An 18,721-nucleotide genomic window follows, 5' to 3' on the forward strand; every position below is an offset into this window, starting at 1 on the left:
AAAACAGAACATTCTGATGCCTGCTATAAACATAAGCTAATTTAATTCTCATAACAATCACAGGAAATTGGTACTACTATTTGCATGATTCTGTAGCTGTAGAGAAGATGCAGAATTGCATGTCTTATTCCCAGTCAGCAATGGCATTGCCTCTGGTGTAAGGAGAAGTGGGATAAAGAATCCCGCATGAAGCAGTATATGCATCCTTCCCTTTACTTAACTGAATGCCCCCCCCCCCACTCCTCACGTTCCGAAGACAAACAGCCTGCATGATTCCTGGGGAAGAATCTTAGACACTAGCTGTGGTCCTGTGATGCTAAGCTTTGACTGTGACACACACAGAGATGAAAGGATTTGGAACTGTGCTGCAGTCTGATGCTCAGGTAAAGTCCTTTGAGAACACATTTTCTGCTCGGCCTTCCAAATCTGCTTTGCCACTGCCAGCTTCAGTATGAAGCCTCAGCCTAGTGGGTTTCCCCAACATTTCTGAGATGGCAACATGATGTTGTCATCTACAGAGGTTACCGTCAAGAACCATGCAATCGAGTTATGTTGACTGTTTTAAGTAAATCTACAAGTTCGGGTTGATCTGTATTTACAGCTTGCCTTGGCTGGATGAAGCCCACCAGCCAGCTTGGACATGGAGATGGCAGTCTAGTGAGGGAGCTGGGTGATCTCCTGACACTACCACTGATTTCCAACTCTAGAAGGTTGAAGCGCTGCCTCAAAATCTCCTCCTCTGTCATTTTTTAAAAGAATTGTTTTCTGATGTCAACCATACCAGGAAATCAAAGACCTGCCTCAGGGAAATGACTGCAGATGTGGATTTACTCACCGAAGGATGAACAATGGGCTGTGTAGTCATGCTCAACGTCGTTTCAGAACAGATCACAATAAGCACGAAGCAGAACGCGGCTGTCCTTGGCGATTTCATCTCTTCAGATTCAAGTTGTTTTGCCTGAAATGGAAATGGGATGCTTTAGAGACACGGCAGTTGATCTATGAAACAAGGAAAGAGTTGCCACCCTGTCTGGAAAGCCACATCACACAGGACTTCTCAATAGAGGAGAAGGGCACTGACAAGCAAATTGAGGAACAAGCTTTGTCTCAGTGGGGACATAAACACATCAGGGAGGATGAGGAGAGGAAGGTGTTTGGGGCTGTTAATGCAAGTAAATGAAACAAAGGTAGCAGGTTTGGGGGTTCAGTTCCTGCACATGTGAAGAAGAGTGGGATGAATGAAAGGAGGAGAAAATGAGACTGAAGAAAAAAAGCAAGAAAAAAAGAGATAGACATTTTAGTAAGAGATACTGTTAGGCCTGGATCTTGCATCCCCAGCACCTATATAAAGCCAGGTGAGGCCGCACCATCTATAAATCCAGAGCTGCTGTGGACAGATGAGAAATGAAATGAACAGGGTCTCCAAAAGCTCCTAGCCAGGTGTTCACAGGAGTGAACGTCAAAGAGACCCTGCCTCAGACAAGGTAAGGCTAGATACTTGGGGTTGTCCTCCATCGTGGCCTATGCACACCCCACATACCTAGATCTGCACAGAGAGACAGGGAAAATCTCTTTAATGTAGTCCACTACATAGACTGTACCATAAAATCATTCAGGAAATTTGCCTCACTTTTTGCTACGTTGTCTGCCCTTCAGTATTTTTCATGTCTACCCTATTCTATCTTAACCTATATATATATATATTTTTAATTCTGAAAGCAACCCATTCAGTTTACTCTTTAACCATATTAATAGGCTAGGACTTACTAGTATTTAGTTATAAAAATGCCAGTTTTACTTTATAACACTATATCATGGTATAAAACATATATGATATTAATACCATAAAGTATTCTATTAGACATGCTAATTTTTAAACTCTTTCTGTAGAATGCTGGTTATGTATATAGGAGCTTTCTTATAACCAAATCAATGATTCTTGTGTTTGAAAATCGGAGCAATAAACTCAAGCCAAGTACATCCAGGAATCAAGAAAAATGACTCATTTCTTTTCTGACTTCATGTGCACGTGCAGTGTGCACACAGGTTGGCTCACCTATGTATGCACGTAAGGAGGCCAGAGGTCAATGTCAGGAATATTCCTCTGTAGTGTTCCACCTTATCTTGAGGCAGGTCTTTCATTGAACCTGGAGCTCAACCGCTGACTCAACTGTCTGGTCATCAAATCCAGGACCTGCCTGTCTACCTCCCCAGTGCTGAGATTACAGATGCTGGAGACCATACTGGGCATTGACATGGGTGCTAGGGATTGAACAACATGGTAATACAGCAGGCATGTGACCCACTGAGCCACCTGCCTGGCCCTCTCACTGGAGTTTTCTATGCCCACATGATGTGTGCCACTGAAAAGAGCCACAGATCAAGATGGGGGATTTGGATTAGGGACCAGGATTAGGTCGTTATTGTGACCTGTATCCTTGAGACTAAATCTCCTGTTTCTTGACCCCCAATACTTCACCTGTAAAGTGGATATCATTATACTTCCTCCCTTAAGTCTCTCAGAATTTCCTGAGATAAAGATGAGATTAAAAGTCAGGAAGAGCTCCTGAGAAAAGAATTGGAAATATCAAAGCACAGTGAATACGGCAACCGTTATCACCCCAATAGTCAGTGAACGAGGGCAATGGGAAGCCAGGAAGGAGCTGCAGAGAACACCAGAGGCTCGGGCTCAGGATGCCACACTGATGAGGGCCAAGAAGCATGTGCCAGGAAGAACTGTATGTGAATCAAGAACCAACTGCCTTTTCCTCCACCCTCGTGAGAAAGAGGGAAACACATGGCATTGTGAAATGTTTCAGTTGGCACATCTTGCAATTAATGCATTTTTTAAATTCTTCAGCTCAGTGATTTTAGGACAATGCTTTGCAATTTCAGCTATGGGGGCAGATGCCACAGGCCAGATGCATCTGCCGCAGGGAAACGGTAGAGATACATTAGTCTTTATGTTTGATGTGGGCATAGGCTGATAATGTCTGCTGATAGCAGCTATCTCCAAGATGAATCAATCCATTCTATATATCCACAGGATACTTCCTCGGGAGGTGAATTAATCTTCTCAGGTCCCAACAGAGCATGTTCTACACTGGTCCACACCACAATGAGGCATTTAGTCAAGGGTGTGAGAAATAATAACAGAATAGTTAGGGAGCCTAGGGAGGGACTCAGGCATGGGCCGGGGTTGGGAGTAGAGGTTGGGGGTGGGGGATAGGGACCATAGTAAAGCTCTGCTCTTTACTTCTCAAATGCTTCAGTGAATCTTTTCTGTTTGTGTTAGAGTTATGGTGAACTATAATGTCCCTAAATTGTCACATCTGATGCACTAATATAGGTCAGTGGCCATTACAGTTCCATCTCTCTCTACCTCTTAGCCTCCTTTGAGACTGTTCTTGGTAAAGGAGACATTCTTCTTTCTGTTGAGACATTTGGAGAAAAATATAATACATTGCTTGACTCATTTGGGGTGTGTGTGTGTGTGTGTGTGTGTGTGTGTGTGTGTGTGTGTGTCTCCAAAGAGATAGGACTCTTCCTACGAATATTCTCTGGAATTAGGGACAATTGTCAACTACACTGCAAAGATGTGGCCTCCTTTGGAAGAAAGGAGAAAACCATTACTCTGAAGGGAAAGCAATATTCCAAATAATTGGCAAGTCGTGAGGCAGGGGCTTGGTCAGAAGGAACACAGTGCCAGTTGGAGACCCCTGTAGCAACTGAGGTTCCCACTTCATCAGGGAAGATGTGTGAAGCTGCAATTTTTCTCGGCCTTGCCATTGATCTTATTAATGTACCTGCCCTCTGGCTCACAGGAGTTCTCACCCAGGAGGAATCCAGTTGGTGCTTTGCAACTCAGCTAGTGAGAAAATATCCACACTGATCCAGCTGAGAACTGGAGCTGCCTCCCACATTCAAGCCATGTGTGGCCATAGTGCCTTTAGGTGTAATGCCCCTAGAATAACACATATTGCTTCTAACATCCCTTGAGTGAAGGTCAAAGAGACGCAGAGGAGCAAGAAAAGTATCTGTGGCCATTCCCGATCTTTCTCTTAATGAATTAACATATTGGACACTCTGCTATAAGCCACCTACTTGTGTGAGCTGGCTGATCATGGGAACTGTGGTCTAATTGCTAGGATTAACCTCATCATGCTGAGCAACTTCCCAGTCACCTCAGACTCAGTCTTCCTGTCTATGAAGTTTTAAGAAGCAGATGAAAGGAAAGTGCAGGCTGATGTCATATTCCAGGAATAAGTCACAGTTATTCTCAGCAACAACTTGGACCATGACACGTCTGACTCCTTGGCTGTCAATATCAATGGTCTCTTGCAGAGTGGCTGTGTACCAGGAAAGGCACAGTGAAGCTCCAGTCTGTTCACCCAAACCTGAGAAATAACCTGAAGTGAAGACAGACCCTTCTACTAGAATCTCGCCAGTGGTCCCAGCTAACTCTGATTTTATTACAAGTGAGGAAATGGCAAGAGAGAAGAAAATGAACAGGTTTCTTGCAGAGTTCAACTCCTGATCATAAAATGGTCACATCTACATTGTCTGATGCCAGGATGCTCCTAACAGGGCCATTGTGGGGTTCTTTTTGAAATGATTGGCTTGGTAAACTTCCTACAGCTCTGCCTTCCCATGTTCTCCCATCTTCCCCTCACCAAATACACTCAGCCATCTTGGTTTTTCAGATGAGGTTCCTAAAGCTTAGGGCTAACTTTATCTCACAGCCAGCTAGGGATGGAGACAGTCAGAACTCAAGCAGTTACCAATGATTCTTAAAAATCCAGCTAATCATATTTTCCTACAGCCTGGTGAGCCATGTGGATAGGATATTGGATAATTGCAGGTGGTGATGGAGATGACAGTCCCTAGCAATGACAGAAGCTTACCACAACCCAGTGTGTGTTAAGCTCTTTATAAGGGTGATGCCCTCTGGGTACCATAGTGCAAGCCTTCCAGTATTCAGGAAATAAGAGGAAGACCATGAGTTTAAAGGTAGCCTCAGCTACACATCAAGATATCATCTCTAGAAATAAGAAAAGATTTGCAGCTGGAAGTTTTCCTGTGTCCTGCCCAGTCCACAGGCACTCAGACCCAAATAAACACACAGCGGCTTGTATTAATTAAAACTGCTTGGCCATTAACTCAGGCTTCCTACTGACTAGCTCTTACACCTAAACTCAGCCCATTTCTGTTAATCTATATGTCACCAAATGTTCCGTGGCTTTACCTGTGTTCCATTACATGATGCTTCCTGGACAACAGGCTGCCATCCTGACTCAGCCTTCCTCTTCCCAGAATTCTCCTTGTCTGTTTATCCTACCTATACTTCCTGCCTGGCTACTGGCTAATCAGTGTTTTTATTAAACCTGTGTACAAAAGCATTATCCCACAGCAAGGATTTGCCCGGCAGTGGTGCCACATGCCTTTAATCCTAGCACTCGGGAGGCAAAGCCAGGTAGATCTCTGTGAATTTGAGGCCAGCCTGGTCTACAGAGCAAGATCCAGGACAGGCACCAAAACTATATAGACAAGCCCTGTCTTGAAAAACAAAACAAAACAAAACAAAAAAGGAGGATTTTCTTATTTAATCCCCTCCACCATCTACAACTCTGTGAGACTACTAAATTATTCCTACTTACTTTCCAGATATAGAAATGGAAACTTTGTTCAGGGCTCAGAGCCACACTGCTGGTACCAGATAGTGGAGAAATTGATTACTAAGAGACCTATCCACCAGAGAAAGGGCATTTGAGCCAATCAAATATCTTGGTGAAACAGCAACAATAATAAATAGAAAAAATTCTCAAAATGAACCAAGCAGCTGAAACATGAATCTAGCCTCACATTGCCAGAAGTTATCTGTGTGATGCAGGCAGGTCACTTTATCTTCAGAGCATTTTCTTGTGAAGTAAGGCAAGGATTTGTCAGGACTCAATGATTGCAAGTTGAGTTACAGTAGTTGGCTTTGGGAAGTCTGTGACTTTGAAACATGTACAGTTCCTTACTTTTTTTTTTTTTTGCATCTCAGATGCAATCTTACAGATCAACTTCTAAAGTCACCCCCTCTGATGTGAGACCTGACCCAGGCCTCCCTTCCTGACCTGTGTACCATGTCAACAACAACTGTGACCCTTTTGCTTTGGCCCAGATTAAGTCTTTCTGAAGCACCTTTATCTCTAGGCCTTCTCTGCTTAGCTCTTAATGACTTTCAAACTAAAAGTACTCTCATGGGTACCCAAGGGCCCCCCATGACCTGGCTTTTATTTTTTAATAATGTGTTTAATAAGTCTTCTCCATATTTCTCCTACTAATGTTGGCTGATATAGGAATATACAAAATAGCGCAAGTTTTTCCAGTGTTCATACAAAAGCAAAAAGTCCAACAAAAACCATTCTTGAGGGTGGAGGGTAACAATTGTCAGCAAACTATTTTAAGAGTTTGGCAAACTAAGATAATCCTGCCATTTACTTGGTTCATTAATCTTCATCTCATAGGCCCAGCAGTCACTGTACATTCAAAGTTTACCCCCCCCCACCACGTCCAGGAAAAGGCTGCCTCCTAATGCTAGGGACTTGATTTGTATAACTATAAACAGTCCTATTCCCAGAACACCTACACACACTTATGCAGGCCCTGGGCCTTCCTGCCTGCATGACATGTATTGTTCCACGAAGCCATGATTCCCTCTCCCATCTATTTGTGTGTCCATTTATTAGGTCCTGACAAGTGCCAGGTGTTCTGCTGGGCTCAAGGAAGTGGCAGTCACTGAGAAAGTGGGTCCTGTCTCCATAGAGCCTGGAGTCTAATGAAGCGACAGATGTCATTAAAGAATCAATTACTCAGGTCGCTGCAGTATTAACAGTTCCTGAGCAGTAGCTATGTACTCAATGCTGAGAACCAAACATATTTAATCACTTCATCTTTATAACAATCCCACTGAAGGGTTTCAGGTATGCTTTGTAATTAACAGTGTGATCTAAAATTAACTGAGTCACATAAGGCTTAAACAACTTTCAGCAAGAATTTAAATGTAGGAAGCCTAAATCCAGTGTGGGTCATTTTATCAGTGTGCTGAACTTTCTGGAAAAACAAAACAAAACACCCATAAGTAGGAGCTGACCCAGTCTTTGGTCTGTGGAAGGTGTTCCAGGCACAGTGTTTATTACCCTTAGGTTGGAGGCAGGGTGAGAGGGTAAATTAGAAGAAGAGGTTCCAGGTTAAAAACACCATGTGCAAAGGCCCTGAGGTAGTAGAAATCACAGTCCATTTAAGGAGCTATAAATGGGTCAGAGTGCCTGGACATTAAAAGAGCAGAAGACAGGTATTCTGGAAGGTGAACAGAAGCCAGAGTAGGCAAACCTGACAATGTAGACCACAGGATTAGTTAAGATTTCATAAAGAGTCATGTGTGAAAGAAGGCTGGAACCAAATTCAACAGAATTCCAAACAGTCAGCTCCAGGCCAAGACAATGATTGCATCCAGGTATTTAGGAATGATACTGGAATAGCAGGAAGGGAAAGAGGTCAGCCGTGTCAGTGCACACTTATAATCCCAGTGCTTGTGAAGCTAAGGCACGGGGATCTTGAGTTCAAGGCCAGCCTGAGCTGCATGTGAGACCGTCTCCAAAAACAAACAGAAAAGTAAAGCAGTGAACAAGTTAGCAGGAAATGATGTAAGCCAGGAAGCTCTGGCATTAAGAAAGAGTATGTGGTCAACACTGTCCATGCTGAGTGGTCCACGAAGGAGGGACTGAGGGTGTCCATTGGATGGTCTCTTAACAAGGACAGAGGTCTCATTGGGGTTGTGAGGTGGTAATCATCCTGGGAAGAGTTGTAGAGTGTGTAGGAGGTAAGGAATTGGAGATGGCAAGCCCAGGACTCCAGAATTTGCTTACAGTGGCCTCAAGAGAGTGGTGGTCCTTCAGGCTGCACTGCATACTTGGGTAATGTATCCATAGCTCTCTTTTTTATGATTTGAACAAATTATATTTCATACTAGGGTGATATCAAGGGAAACCTTGCCTCTAACTCAACGTGGTCTGGTTATTATTGTACCAGACATGATATTGTACCCCTCAGAAGTAATTTAGGAGCTGTCTCTTTATACTCTTTATGTTCTTGTCCTAGGGTAGAGACTAGACTCCTTTTAAAAACATATCCTTACCAAAATCAAGACTTAGACTAAAAATAGTATGTTCACTTATGACTATAACAAGAGAGAATAACACAAAACAAAGCTCCTTGTCTAGATGATGGACAATGGGTGATGAGGCTTCATTTCAGGAGCAGCTTGACACTCCGAGATTATTTCTTTGTTTACTGGGGATGTGGCTCAATGCAGAGCAATTGCCTACCCTACCAAGACTTGGTCCCCAGAATTGTAAGAAAGCAAACCAAGAGAAAACAACTTTTGGGCTGGGAGATGGTTAATGGAGAGAGTGTTTCCTGCACAAATGTCAGAAACTGGATTGGGATCCCTAGCACCCATGTAAGAAAAATGAGCAAGATTGTGTGTGCCTATAATCCCAGCTCTGGAGAGACACAGACAGCAGTATCCTTGGGGATCACTGGTGGTTAGCCAGTCTAGCCAATTGGAGAACTCCAGGGACAGTGAGTCAAAAACATTAATTAAAAAGGTAGGGAGCTATGGAAACAGACAACCAGTGTTGACCTCTGGCCTCTATAGACACATGAGGGTGTGTATCTGCACATACATATGAAAGTGCATGTACACACACATACACATACACAAAGAGGAAACAAAAATAAATAAATAAATAAATAAATAAATAAATAAATAAATAAGAAGTGTTCATTCATCTGTATGATGGTTGAGGATGCAATAAGGATAGAATGCTGTCCATATGTAACCTCCCTCCAGAACCACAGAAGTGCAGATTCAAAATCCTTAAGTGTAGCTTTAAGAGGCTCCCAACAGACCTGTATTCACAACGGCTGAGTTGATAAGACTTATCTCTATTGACCTTATTTAATACGATGACTCATCCCTGGCACATGCAGGATTATAAAGTAAATATTTATTCAACACAAACACGAAACACAATGCCAATTAAAGGATTCTATTGAAGAACTTTTTTTTCCCTATTTAATTTTCCTTTGCCTTGAAATAAGCTTCTGTGGCAGCATTGTGTCCCAGCAGCTCGGAGACTATCTGATTACAGAGGAGCATTTGTTTGTACACAATGGGATGGAGTTTTCCAAAACACACTACACATGTGTTGATTCTTGATAACTCTTTAGGCTTCTTGCCTTCTTGTAAGTCACCGGGGGATTTTAACCTTCCAGCGGAGATTAGCATCTTTAAGAAAACATGAAGTTCCTAACTGAATTCTTATCTGTTCTATCTCATAGCTTCAATGTTTCACAGAAAGGGGTTTCCCTGCACCAGAGAGAACAATGTCAAGCAGACATTCCAGCTGCAGACAGGGGTAGCCACAGGGCTCCATTGAGAAGGAGTGGGTTTAAGCTTCACAGTCCTGGAGGTTTCCTGCTGTTGGGTGACTAGTTAAATAACACTAATGATGTGTGGCTAACCCTGCAGTCTGGAGTCTTCTGCTGGGCCTGATCTTAACTATTTCATTGCTGGATTGTGGAAAATCAGAACTGTCGTGGTCTATCCTGTAATTTAAAATATTTCAACATGTTGAGCTAGGGAGCTGGCCTAGTTGGTAAATTGTTTGCTGTGCATACAAGAAGATGACCTAAATTCAATCCTATAGTATCACATAAAAAACCCAGGATCAGCAGAAACTTCTAGAATACTATGTGGAGCTAGAAGGATCCCTGTGACTTGCTGGCCAACAAGTCTAGCTAAATTGGTGAGTTCTGGGTTTAATGAAAAGTCCTGGCTCAAAACATAAGGTGGGGAGTGACCGAGGAAGACACCTAGAAGGAGACACTTATCCTCAACATACATGCCTTCATACATGCATATGCATGCCTCCAGGAACGTATGAATGCGTGCGCACGCGCACACAGACACACACAAAATATTCCAGCATGTACATTGTTATGGGACCATCTTAGCCTTCTGAAGTTGCTCCTTCCAGACCTGGCCACACTACCTGCGATGTGGATGTGGTCTGGCTACCCTTGGTCATGATCTTAATTCTCTCACATTTTTGTTTCTCCCACTATGAATACTGTTTAATTTTAACATTAATGAAAGATTTCATTTTTCTCTCCAGATTTACTATAAGACCTTAATGCTCCAAGATGTATTAATCTTTACTGTAGGGCTTATTATGAGAAGTATGTTACAAAAAAGACCTTGACAATGTGTCTCACCGGGGCTCCCTCTTGTTCCTCACCTGTGTCCCCTGCTCTGTGACTTCCTTTATCCTATTCCCCTGCATCTCTCCTTTCTCATCTACCACAGCCCCCATAACCAGGTCTTGCCAAATGCCTCTCCTTCTGTTTTGGCTTTTCTTCCTTGACATCTTTGCTCTTGGGGATCTTGTTTAGTCCCACAGTTTGAACAGTCTTTTTTTTTTTTTTTTTTTTGTGAGAACAGTCCAAGCTTTATTTCTACCCTGGCCTATTTGCTAAATACTAGTCACATAATTCCAGCTGTACCATCTCCATCTGAGTCTAAATTTGGCTCAGCTAGAATCAAATCTGCTGTCTTCTGTGCACCCACAGTCTTTCCTAACCATCTCTTCCTGGGTTGGATTTCTGCTGCTTTGTTATCCGAATACAGAGGCCCTACTGTGTAGTGTGTACATAGGCCTACAGCCCTACTGTTATTCTTGGGCACAAGAAGCAGACAGGGGTAAGGAGTGGCATCCAAGCAGTAACTAGGTAACTGATGACACTCTTGGAGGAGCTCACGTTCCTTCTGGGGGGGGGTTTGGATGTTACCCAGTCACATCTGGATCATGGCTGTAATCTCCTGAATGCCCCTTCCAGCTTTTTCTGACCACACATCCTACACAAGAGCAACTGTTAAGTTTTCTCTGGTAGAACTCTCCTCAAGATCAGCACTGCATCTAATTCAAGCACTTCCAACATTTTCAGATGTCCTGAGGATGGATGCTTCTGCAACATCTGACAAACAAGCCAGTGAAACCTCACGCAAAGCCAGCTCAGCCAAAGTTCTCTCCATGATATTTGGATATAGACAGATCTACTCACAAGCTTTTACTGACTTCCTTTACAAAACACGGCACACACACTAACGGTAAACGTGGGCTGGATGGACTGCCACCTCTGAGTGTCTCCTCATATGGTTCTTGACCACTTTGAACCTATTTTTCTTCCTTTTTGAGCTTGGGGCTTTGTTTTGGGCCCCTCCCCCCTTTTAAAAATTACTCAGTAACAATGACCACCACTACCTTTTATCAAGTACGTCTACAGACTAGATTTAAAGCTAAAGACCCACACATATCAGACTCACTTACTCTTTATGATCCTATCTTATGAAAACTACCATTATCCCCAACTTGTATAATGGGAAAACCAAAGCCTAGCTAAATATACAATATACCCAGGTCACACAGCACGTGGTAGTGTCTAAACCAAAGCCTGAGTCCTTAGCCTTGTGGCACACCGTCTCTCCTCTTTTCTTCAGGAATGCATCCTTCTTTGAAATACACCTGCATTTCTCTACCTAGCTACTTTTCTGGCCCAGCCTTGTGGATCTCTTGGCACCGCTGTTGTGGTTTTTGGAGTGTGGCGAAATAATTTGGTACATAAATTCTGAAGTCAAACTGCCTGAAATGTAATTATGACTCTATTATGCATTAGTTTTTTTAAGCAATTTACTTAACCTTTATATATTTGTTCCTCTATAAAATAAAGATTACAATAACACAGGCCTGTTGGCACAACTAAACAAAAAGAGTAATCTTCACAAAACAATGGCCATGGTGCTTGGAACACAGTGAGCACTCCATAAACACATGTCACCCAAATTCTCAATACTAGCAGCTCAGCTCATGTTAAGAGTCTAAAGGAATTACAGGACAAGGGTGCCTGCATTCTTAATCCTGTGAAACCTAGCCAGCTGCTCTGGGACACCTGATTCTCCTAAGCTGTGACTTTAAAGTCTTTATTTTTATAATTATCTTTTAGGAAATAAGCAAGATTTCAGTTATTTTCAGGGTGGTGACCAGAGTTAAACAACGTGAACTGAAATACACTGGTAAATCACTTGTGCATTTACAGTGTGCCCACAGCCAGTTCATGCATTTAACTGAGCATATCCTGTTTACTAGGACATTTAATCAGACTCTGTGAGGTCTGCAAGAAGCAGGCGCTAATATATCTGTGTCAAGTCAGTGGGGTCACTCCAGTTTAAATGGAAAAGACAATGCCACTTTGGGTGGAGACAGGAATGTCCTCTCCATCCTTGCCTGCCAGGGTTCTAACTCATAGCACTCACAACTGGGCACAGGCCCAGATTTTCAAAATCATAACCAGGTAATGTCACTGTACCACTCCACCCTTTACAGTCGGGGGCATAATGGAACCACTGGGGGGCTTGACGGCAAACAACACACTGCCTAGGTCCCTTCCAGAAAGGTTCTGATCCAACTGCAACAGTGAAGTGTGCGGACCTTGCTCTGATTTTGGGAAGCTCCTGGGATGACAGTGGGTGTTCGAGTCTGTAAACATCCAAATGACGCAATTGGATGCACTTTCCCAATCCCCAGCAAAGCATGCAGCAGAGCTAATGGACTCAAGATAATGACACCAATTCTTTGTTATCTTTTATCTTCACGTTCCTAGTGAAGAAGTGGGCTGAAGAGCTGAAAAGAGATCTGAATTCTCATCTCAGAGCCCCACCAGAAAGTCACTGTGTAAAGCTGGGTGAATTACTTAGCTTCACTTTCGGATTCTAGGAAATGTTCGTGCACTTCTCAGCTTTTACTCACTAACACAGGAATCCACCAGAGGTCAGCTTTACCCTGCGACGTGGTGGAAGAAGACGTATGGGTGTTTTCTGAGGGTGCAGAAGTTATATACGAATGCAAGAGCCTGAACGGAGACCTAGCAGAGGTGGCTCGGCCTTACCACTCAGAAGGGGGGAGCCTGTGTGAGCATAGACTGCCCTGACATGCCACTGAGCACCAGGTGGTGCTGAGTGACATGGCTGCATTCTCGTGCAGCATTGGGCTGTGACCCCGAGGTATACCCCGAAGTCAACGCAGTGGGTGAGAAGGTTTATTAGCTTAGTGGCAGCTCTGAAGGGGGGACTGTGGAAGGCAGGTTGAGCAAGACGGCCTAAAACAGGATCTCAGATCCAGCAGCCCCAAGCGACCTTTGGTTTCAGGGTGCAGAAGTCTCAGAAACATCAAGAAAATGCACACAAACAACTGAATGAGCTGCCGTTATTCTCAGGGATTTTTCATTTTTCCTTGTTTGTTTCTTCTTTCTGAAGGCCCCTCCTTGACCCCTGAGGACTTGTTCACTGCGATTTTTTTCCTTACTCTTTTATTGTTTGATCTACTTATGATCCTATCTGACGAAACCCACCATTATCCCCCACTTGTATAATTGGAAAACCAAAGCCTAGCTAAATTACACAATATACCCAGGTCACACAGCACGTGGTAGTGTCTAAACCAAAGCCTGAGTCCTTAGCCTTGTGGCACACCGTCTCTCCTCTTTTCTTCAGGAATGCATCCTTTTTTGAAATACACCTGCATTTTTCTACCTAGCTACTTTTCTGTCCCAGCCTTGTGGATCTCTTCACACCCCTGTTGTGGGCACAGAGATCACACAGAGTTGGGGCAAAGAGAGAAGGCCATCTTTTTTACAGAAGATTAAAATATTTGGAAGATGATCCATCAAGTAAAAATCAAATGTTCCCTGCCTTTACCCAGTCCTCCCTGGGTCAACCATTTAGCTATCAAATGACTGATCACTCTATATAGCCAGTTAATTTCTTTATGGTTCCCCCTTTTTTATTTCTAGAAGAAGGCTAACTCTGATGTCCTTCAGAGGAAATGCCCAAACTACTAACTGTGAAAGTTTCATCCTGGAGAAGCTGTCATTAACATTATTAAGTAGTGTTAAGTACCAGAGCCAAAAGCAACACAAAATGACAAAATAATAAAAAGAAATGTACTATTTTTTCACACTTTCTAAATTCTAGTGAGCTGTGCATGTTCCTCATGAGTCACATTATCCTTCCATGGAAAAGATATTAGGTATCTTCACAAGACTGTGACATTGAGAATGTGTGAGACCCCATGCTGGCTTACTCTAAGAGCCAGGGAAAACAAAAAATAAGCCTTAACTGGTACCATATAGAGTACGTGGTGATATAATTTGTGGGGGAGAGGAGAAAGCATGTATTGAGGTGGATAATATTTGAAAACTGTCAAGAGCTAGTCTTCTACAATAAGAATACATCCTTGTATTCCTGTGCAATAAGAAAAAAAAATGGCTCACCTCTGTCTTCCCAGTGCTCTGGACATAGAGGCAGGAGGATCACAAGTCTGAGGCTAACCTGGTCTACATAGCAAATTCCAGGCCAACCAGGGCTATGTAGCAAGACATAAAATAAATACAATTTCATTTTATGTCTCAAATAAAAACAAAACAATAACAAAAAAAACTGCATTGGGTCCTTTAGAAAGGACAAAGAGCCATGTGGAATTGCACAGCCTGGTTTTCTTTAAAACAAAAACAAAAAACAAAACCAACAATAGCAAAAACCATACACCACAGAGATTTGCCCTACTTTCTACAACATTCAAAGCAAGTCTGACTGCTTCTTGGGCCCACACACTTTACTGAGCTACACACAAGCTACTTTTCCCTCAGCCATGGCAGGGAGGTCTCTTTGCCCCACCCAGGCACTTTCTGAGAACTCCTTCAGCTCCTTAAGGGCAACCTCCCCTTGCTCCAGGCCACCACCATGGCTTCGTGGCTATCAGGACAGTACCATCTCACCAGTGCTCCTGACAAGTTTGGGAGGATTCAGGAAAGTAATCCCTAATAAAGAGAAAATCCTTAAGGATCCCCATGAACTGGAGGGAGACCCTCTGATCCGGCCTCCCTGGGAACTTCCAACAGCCAATGATCTTGAGTGATCTAAGTTACCATGACTGGGACGCCTCTGAAGGAATGTCAAAATGCCTCAGGTTGTCAGAGGTCTACAGAAGAAAGAAAAAAGAAATTGTTACCTGTCACCACTGCTGTCTCCGGAGCCTCTTCTCAACAGATGTCTAGAAACGTCTCTGTTTTTCACTACGGGGCCATTGGCCCCGCAGCCTTATTGGGGAACCTCACAGATAGTCAGGGAACAGCGGGGCAGGCTTCATTGTGAACAGGACAGGCCACTCCTTTGCTCAAGTTCAGCCTCCCTGCGCTGTGCTGCGCTCCTCCTAACCTCATGGAGCCATCCCCTGGAGCCTCGTTTGCCCTTTGAAAAACAAGAAGCGATTTCCTGGTCCACTTCCCCAGATGGTGGATGGCGTGTGCAATTTCCCTCACGCCCAATGGGAAGTCCTTCAGGTCCTCTTATTGAGAAGCCTCTCCACCAAGTGGACAGACTTGTTTGCTTTCCTTTCTCCAAAGGGAGTTAAAAAATTTTAAAACTACCAACAGTGCAAACCAGAAATGGGTTAGCTTATGAGTGAGTGGTGCAGGATACCTGATTGAAGCCTTCAAGGCATGACTGGGAACTTAGACTGTATAAGGAAAATTAAAATTACCCACAAACTCCTTATCTCTAGCAAGACCAAGAAGTCAGAAGCTAAAAATATCTGAGAGGTTGGAGACCTGACCAGAGCTTTAGGGAGACCTGTGTGTCGAACACATCACAGAAGGGGACATCTAGTTCCCAGGGAAACTGATTATTTGTATATCAAATGATATTAATTCAGTGACAACTGCAACATCTTCTCAGCAACAGAGGTATTTGAAGACAGAGAGACATGGAGAGGGCTAGCCAGCGAGCTTCCATCACAGGCTTTAAGGGTAAATTGCAATTACAGTCACAGCTTCTAAACTGAAGAGTCCTGCCTGCCCATAACTCACAAGAGAGGACAGTGGAGTCCGAGGAGAATCTGTGACCTGCCTGGGGTTGGAATAAAGATGGGAAGTGGTATGTTCTCATTAATTAAACTTCTTTCGTCTGTGGGAAATGCTGTTCAATTTCTGAAACTCTGTCCTCACAAGGTTTGCTGAATAAAGTCCTGCTGGGACCCAGGAAAGGCCCTCCGTATGATGAGTACAGGTCTTGGGGTAAACCTAGAGGTATGGAGATGGCCACTAAGGTAGCTAGTCAAGGATTTCATTTTGGACACGTACAGCCTGAGATCCTGTTGAACTTCCGGCTGGAAATGATACATAGGCAGTTAGGTATATGGGTCAGAGTTTCAGGTCCATAATAGAGACAGACATTTAGGAGTCATTATACAAACATTCAAACCAAAGTGGAGATCGCCTCGGGATACGTGTCAACAGAGAAGCGTTCCAAAGTTGAAGCCATGGGACAGTTTTCTGAGAGGAGGAACTAGCTGTGAGAAGGGACATGACACAGCTTAATTTCAGCAACTTCTTCTTCTTATTGATCGTCTACTACATTCCACTTCTATAATAGGATCTAGGAATAAAATAAATCATACTAGTCCCTGCCCTCAAAGTTCTTATAGTGAATGCATTAAACTGATTGTTTGGCTGCAGAGTGGTAGCAGCAAAGACCCCTTTGAGGCAGCATGGGATGAGGCAGAGTGAGGGTAGGGTTGTGGCGGTTGGGGTTGGAATGAGGGAGTAGGGGGACACTTGGCTTAGGATAGGAGAGTTAGGAGGGTCTTTGGAGAAAATAACACCTGTAAACTTAAAGAGAAATGATAGCATCTTGGGTGAAAGAAGGGGAGAACAGAAAAAGATGTCTTGGTCCCTACTAGAAAGTGCATATTGATTGCAGCTGCAATTCTTGCCTGGGAAGGCAGGAGGTCTCTCTTTATGAAGGTTACACTGGGCATGTGAGGTACTTCTATTAACAAGCATGGGTAACACAACAGATCGATTATTTACTCTGGCTATGTCCATAGTTTGCTTGCAGAGGTTTGGGTTCAACTGGCCACCAACTGCAGCATGTTAGAATTAAAGAGAAAGGTGTCTCGGGTGGTCAACGTCACCAGGTGGCTGCCACAAGGCAAGGAAGGCGCTCCGTCAGCGGTTAACTCTGAGCCGCAGTCTGGACCATGTGGCAGTTCCATTTCCGAGAAGGCTTTGTTTTCCCTGTAAAGTGTATGGTGAGCACAGAGTGTTCCTAGTGACGACAGGGGACTGTGGGCAAGGGGCAGGAAAGGGAAAACCACTTTGTCAATTCCCCATTCCGCATCAGAGAGCAAACTGTAACCCGGCCACCAAAGCAAGCAAGCATTGTGAAGAAGAAAGACTTGTCCAGGAGCTCCCACTGATAGCAAGCTCTTTCTTCAGGCAAAAATACCCACTTCACACTGTAGAATGCAGCCGAGAGCACAGATGTGGAATAATACACTATAGGACCTCATGCTGTCTATGCCCAAACACAGGCTTCTATATTTTTTGGTTGAATAGACTTAAATTCAACCAACCTTGGATTGAACATGTTCGGAAAATTCCATCTGTGTTGAACATGTACAGACCCTTTTTGTTTGTCATTATTTTCTAAATAATACAGAATCATAACTATTTGTGTAGCAGTTATATTACATTGACTATTGGGAGTAATAAAAGTGATTTAAAGTATGTAGGAATACACGTATAGTTTATATGTGAATGCTGTGCTATTTTATATAAAGGACTTGAGCATCCTTAGACTTTAGAATCTTCTGGAACTCCTAGAACTGGCCCCTGAGGGATGTCGTTCCCTGGGCTTTGTCTCCAGTCTGCTCTCTACTCACTGTCTGCCCTGCAGAGGTGGCATCATCAGAAGAGGAGGTGCGCAGGGGGGAAGGTGGCAGAATGGAACAGGGAGAGAGATGAGACAGAAGAAGACTTCGTGTCTCTAGCCCAGGCCTCTAAATTTTTTATCAGTTCAGTGTGTGTGTGTGTGTGTGTGTGTCTGTGTGTGTGTGTGTGTCTGTGTGTGTGTGTCTGTGTGTGTGTGTGTGTCCCAGGGCATGAGTGGAGGTCAGAGGACAATTTTATAGAGTTCATTTTCTCCATTTACCTTTACATGGGCTCCAGGGATCACATTTCCACCTTGAGGTTTGTGTGGTGAGAGCATTTACATGCTCATCCATCTCCCTGGCCTGTCCAGCTTAGGACTTCAGCTCTTCTAAATGATCAACAGCAAAGCAAAAATAAAAATTTGTTATTTTTGTTGTTGTTTTGTTTTAATGTTTTTTGTTTTTTGGATTTTTTTGTTTTGGTTTGTTTTGGTTTGTTTTGGTTTTTCGAGACAGGGTTTCTCTGTGCAGTTTTGGTGCCTGTTCTGGATCTTACTCTGTAGACCAGGCTGGCCTTGAATTCAGAGATCTGCCTGGCTCTGCCTCCCAAGAGCTGGGATTAAAGGCATGCACCACCACTGCCTGGCTTCAATATGGTTTTTATCACAGTCCCACACAGTAAAGCTAAGTTCCAATACCATCAAGTCATATCCATGTAACTGTATGAATAGACATTGGTGGGCTATGTTTTTAATCCTTATAGTCGGATTCTGGGGTCCTTGCCCTGACAGTACATGGTTTTCTTTAATATTTGGGAACATCCAGGATTGCTTTTTACCCCACATAGA

General features: G+C 43.5%; 1 protein-coding gene across 5 annotated transcripts in view; it reads right to left on the bottom strand.

The window, feature by feature from the left end:
- The window catches only part of Adgrf5 (adhesion G protein-coupled receptor F5), an 83,835-nt gene that overhangs the window by 52,476 nt on the left and 12,638 nt on the right, over nucleotides 1-18,721 (bottom strand). For 4 of the 5 annotated variants that reach the window (XM_036167975.1, XM_036167971.1, XM_036167974.1 and 1 more), the window contains exons 1-2: nucleotides 15,174-15,423; nucleotides 836-958 (exon numbers count right to left, since the gene is read on the bottom strand). In XM_036167975.1, coding sequence (XP_036023868.1) covers nucleotides 836-934 — 99 coding nt within the window. In that variant the 5' untranslated portion in view covers nucleotides 935-958; nucleotides 15,174-15,423. Of the gene's footprint in view, nucleotides 1-835; nucleotides 959-15,173; nucleotides 15,424-18,721 lie in introns of those variants that run through there. The other variant, XM_036167972.1, reaches the window with a different exon arrangement.

The sequence above is a fragment of the Onychomys torridus genome, chromosome 18 (genome assembly GCF_903995425.1).
Source record: "Onychomys torridus chromosome 18, mOncTor1.1, whole genome shotgun sequence".
Lineage (NCBI taxonomy): Eukaryota > Metazoa > Chordata > Mammalia > Rodentia > Cricetidae > Onychomys > Onychomys torridus.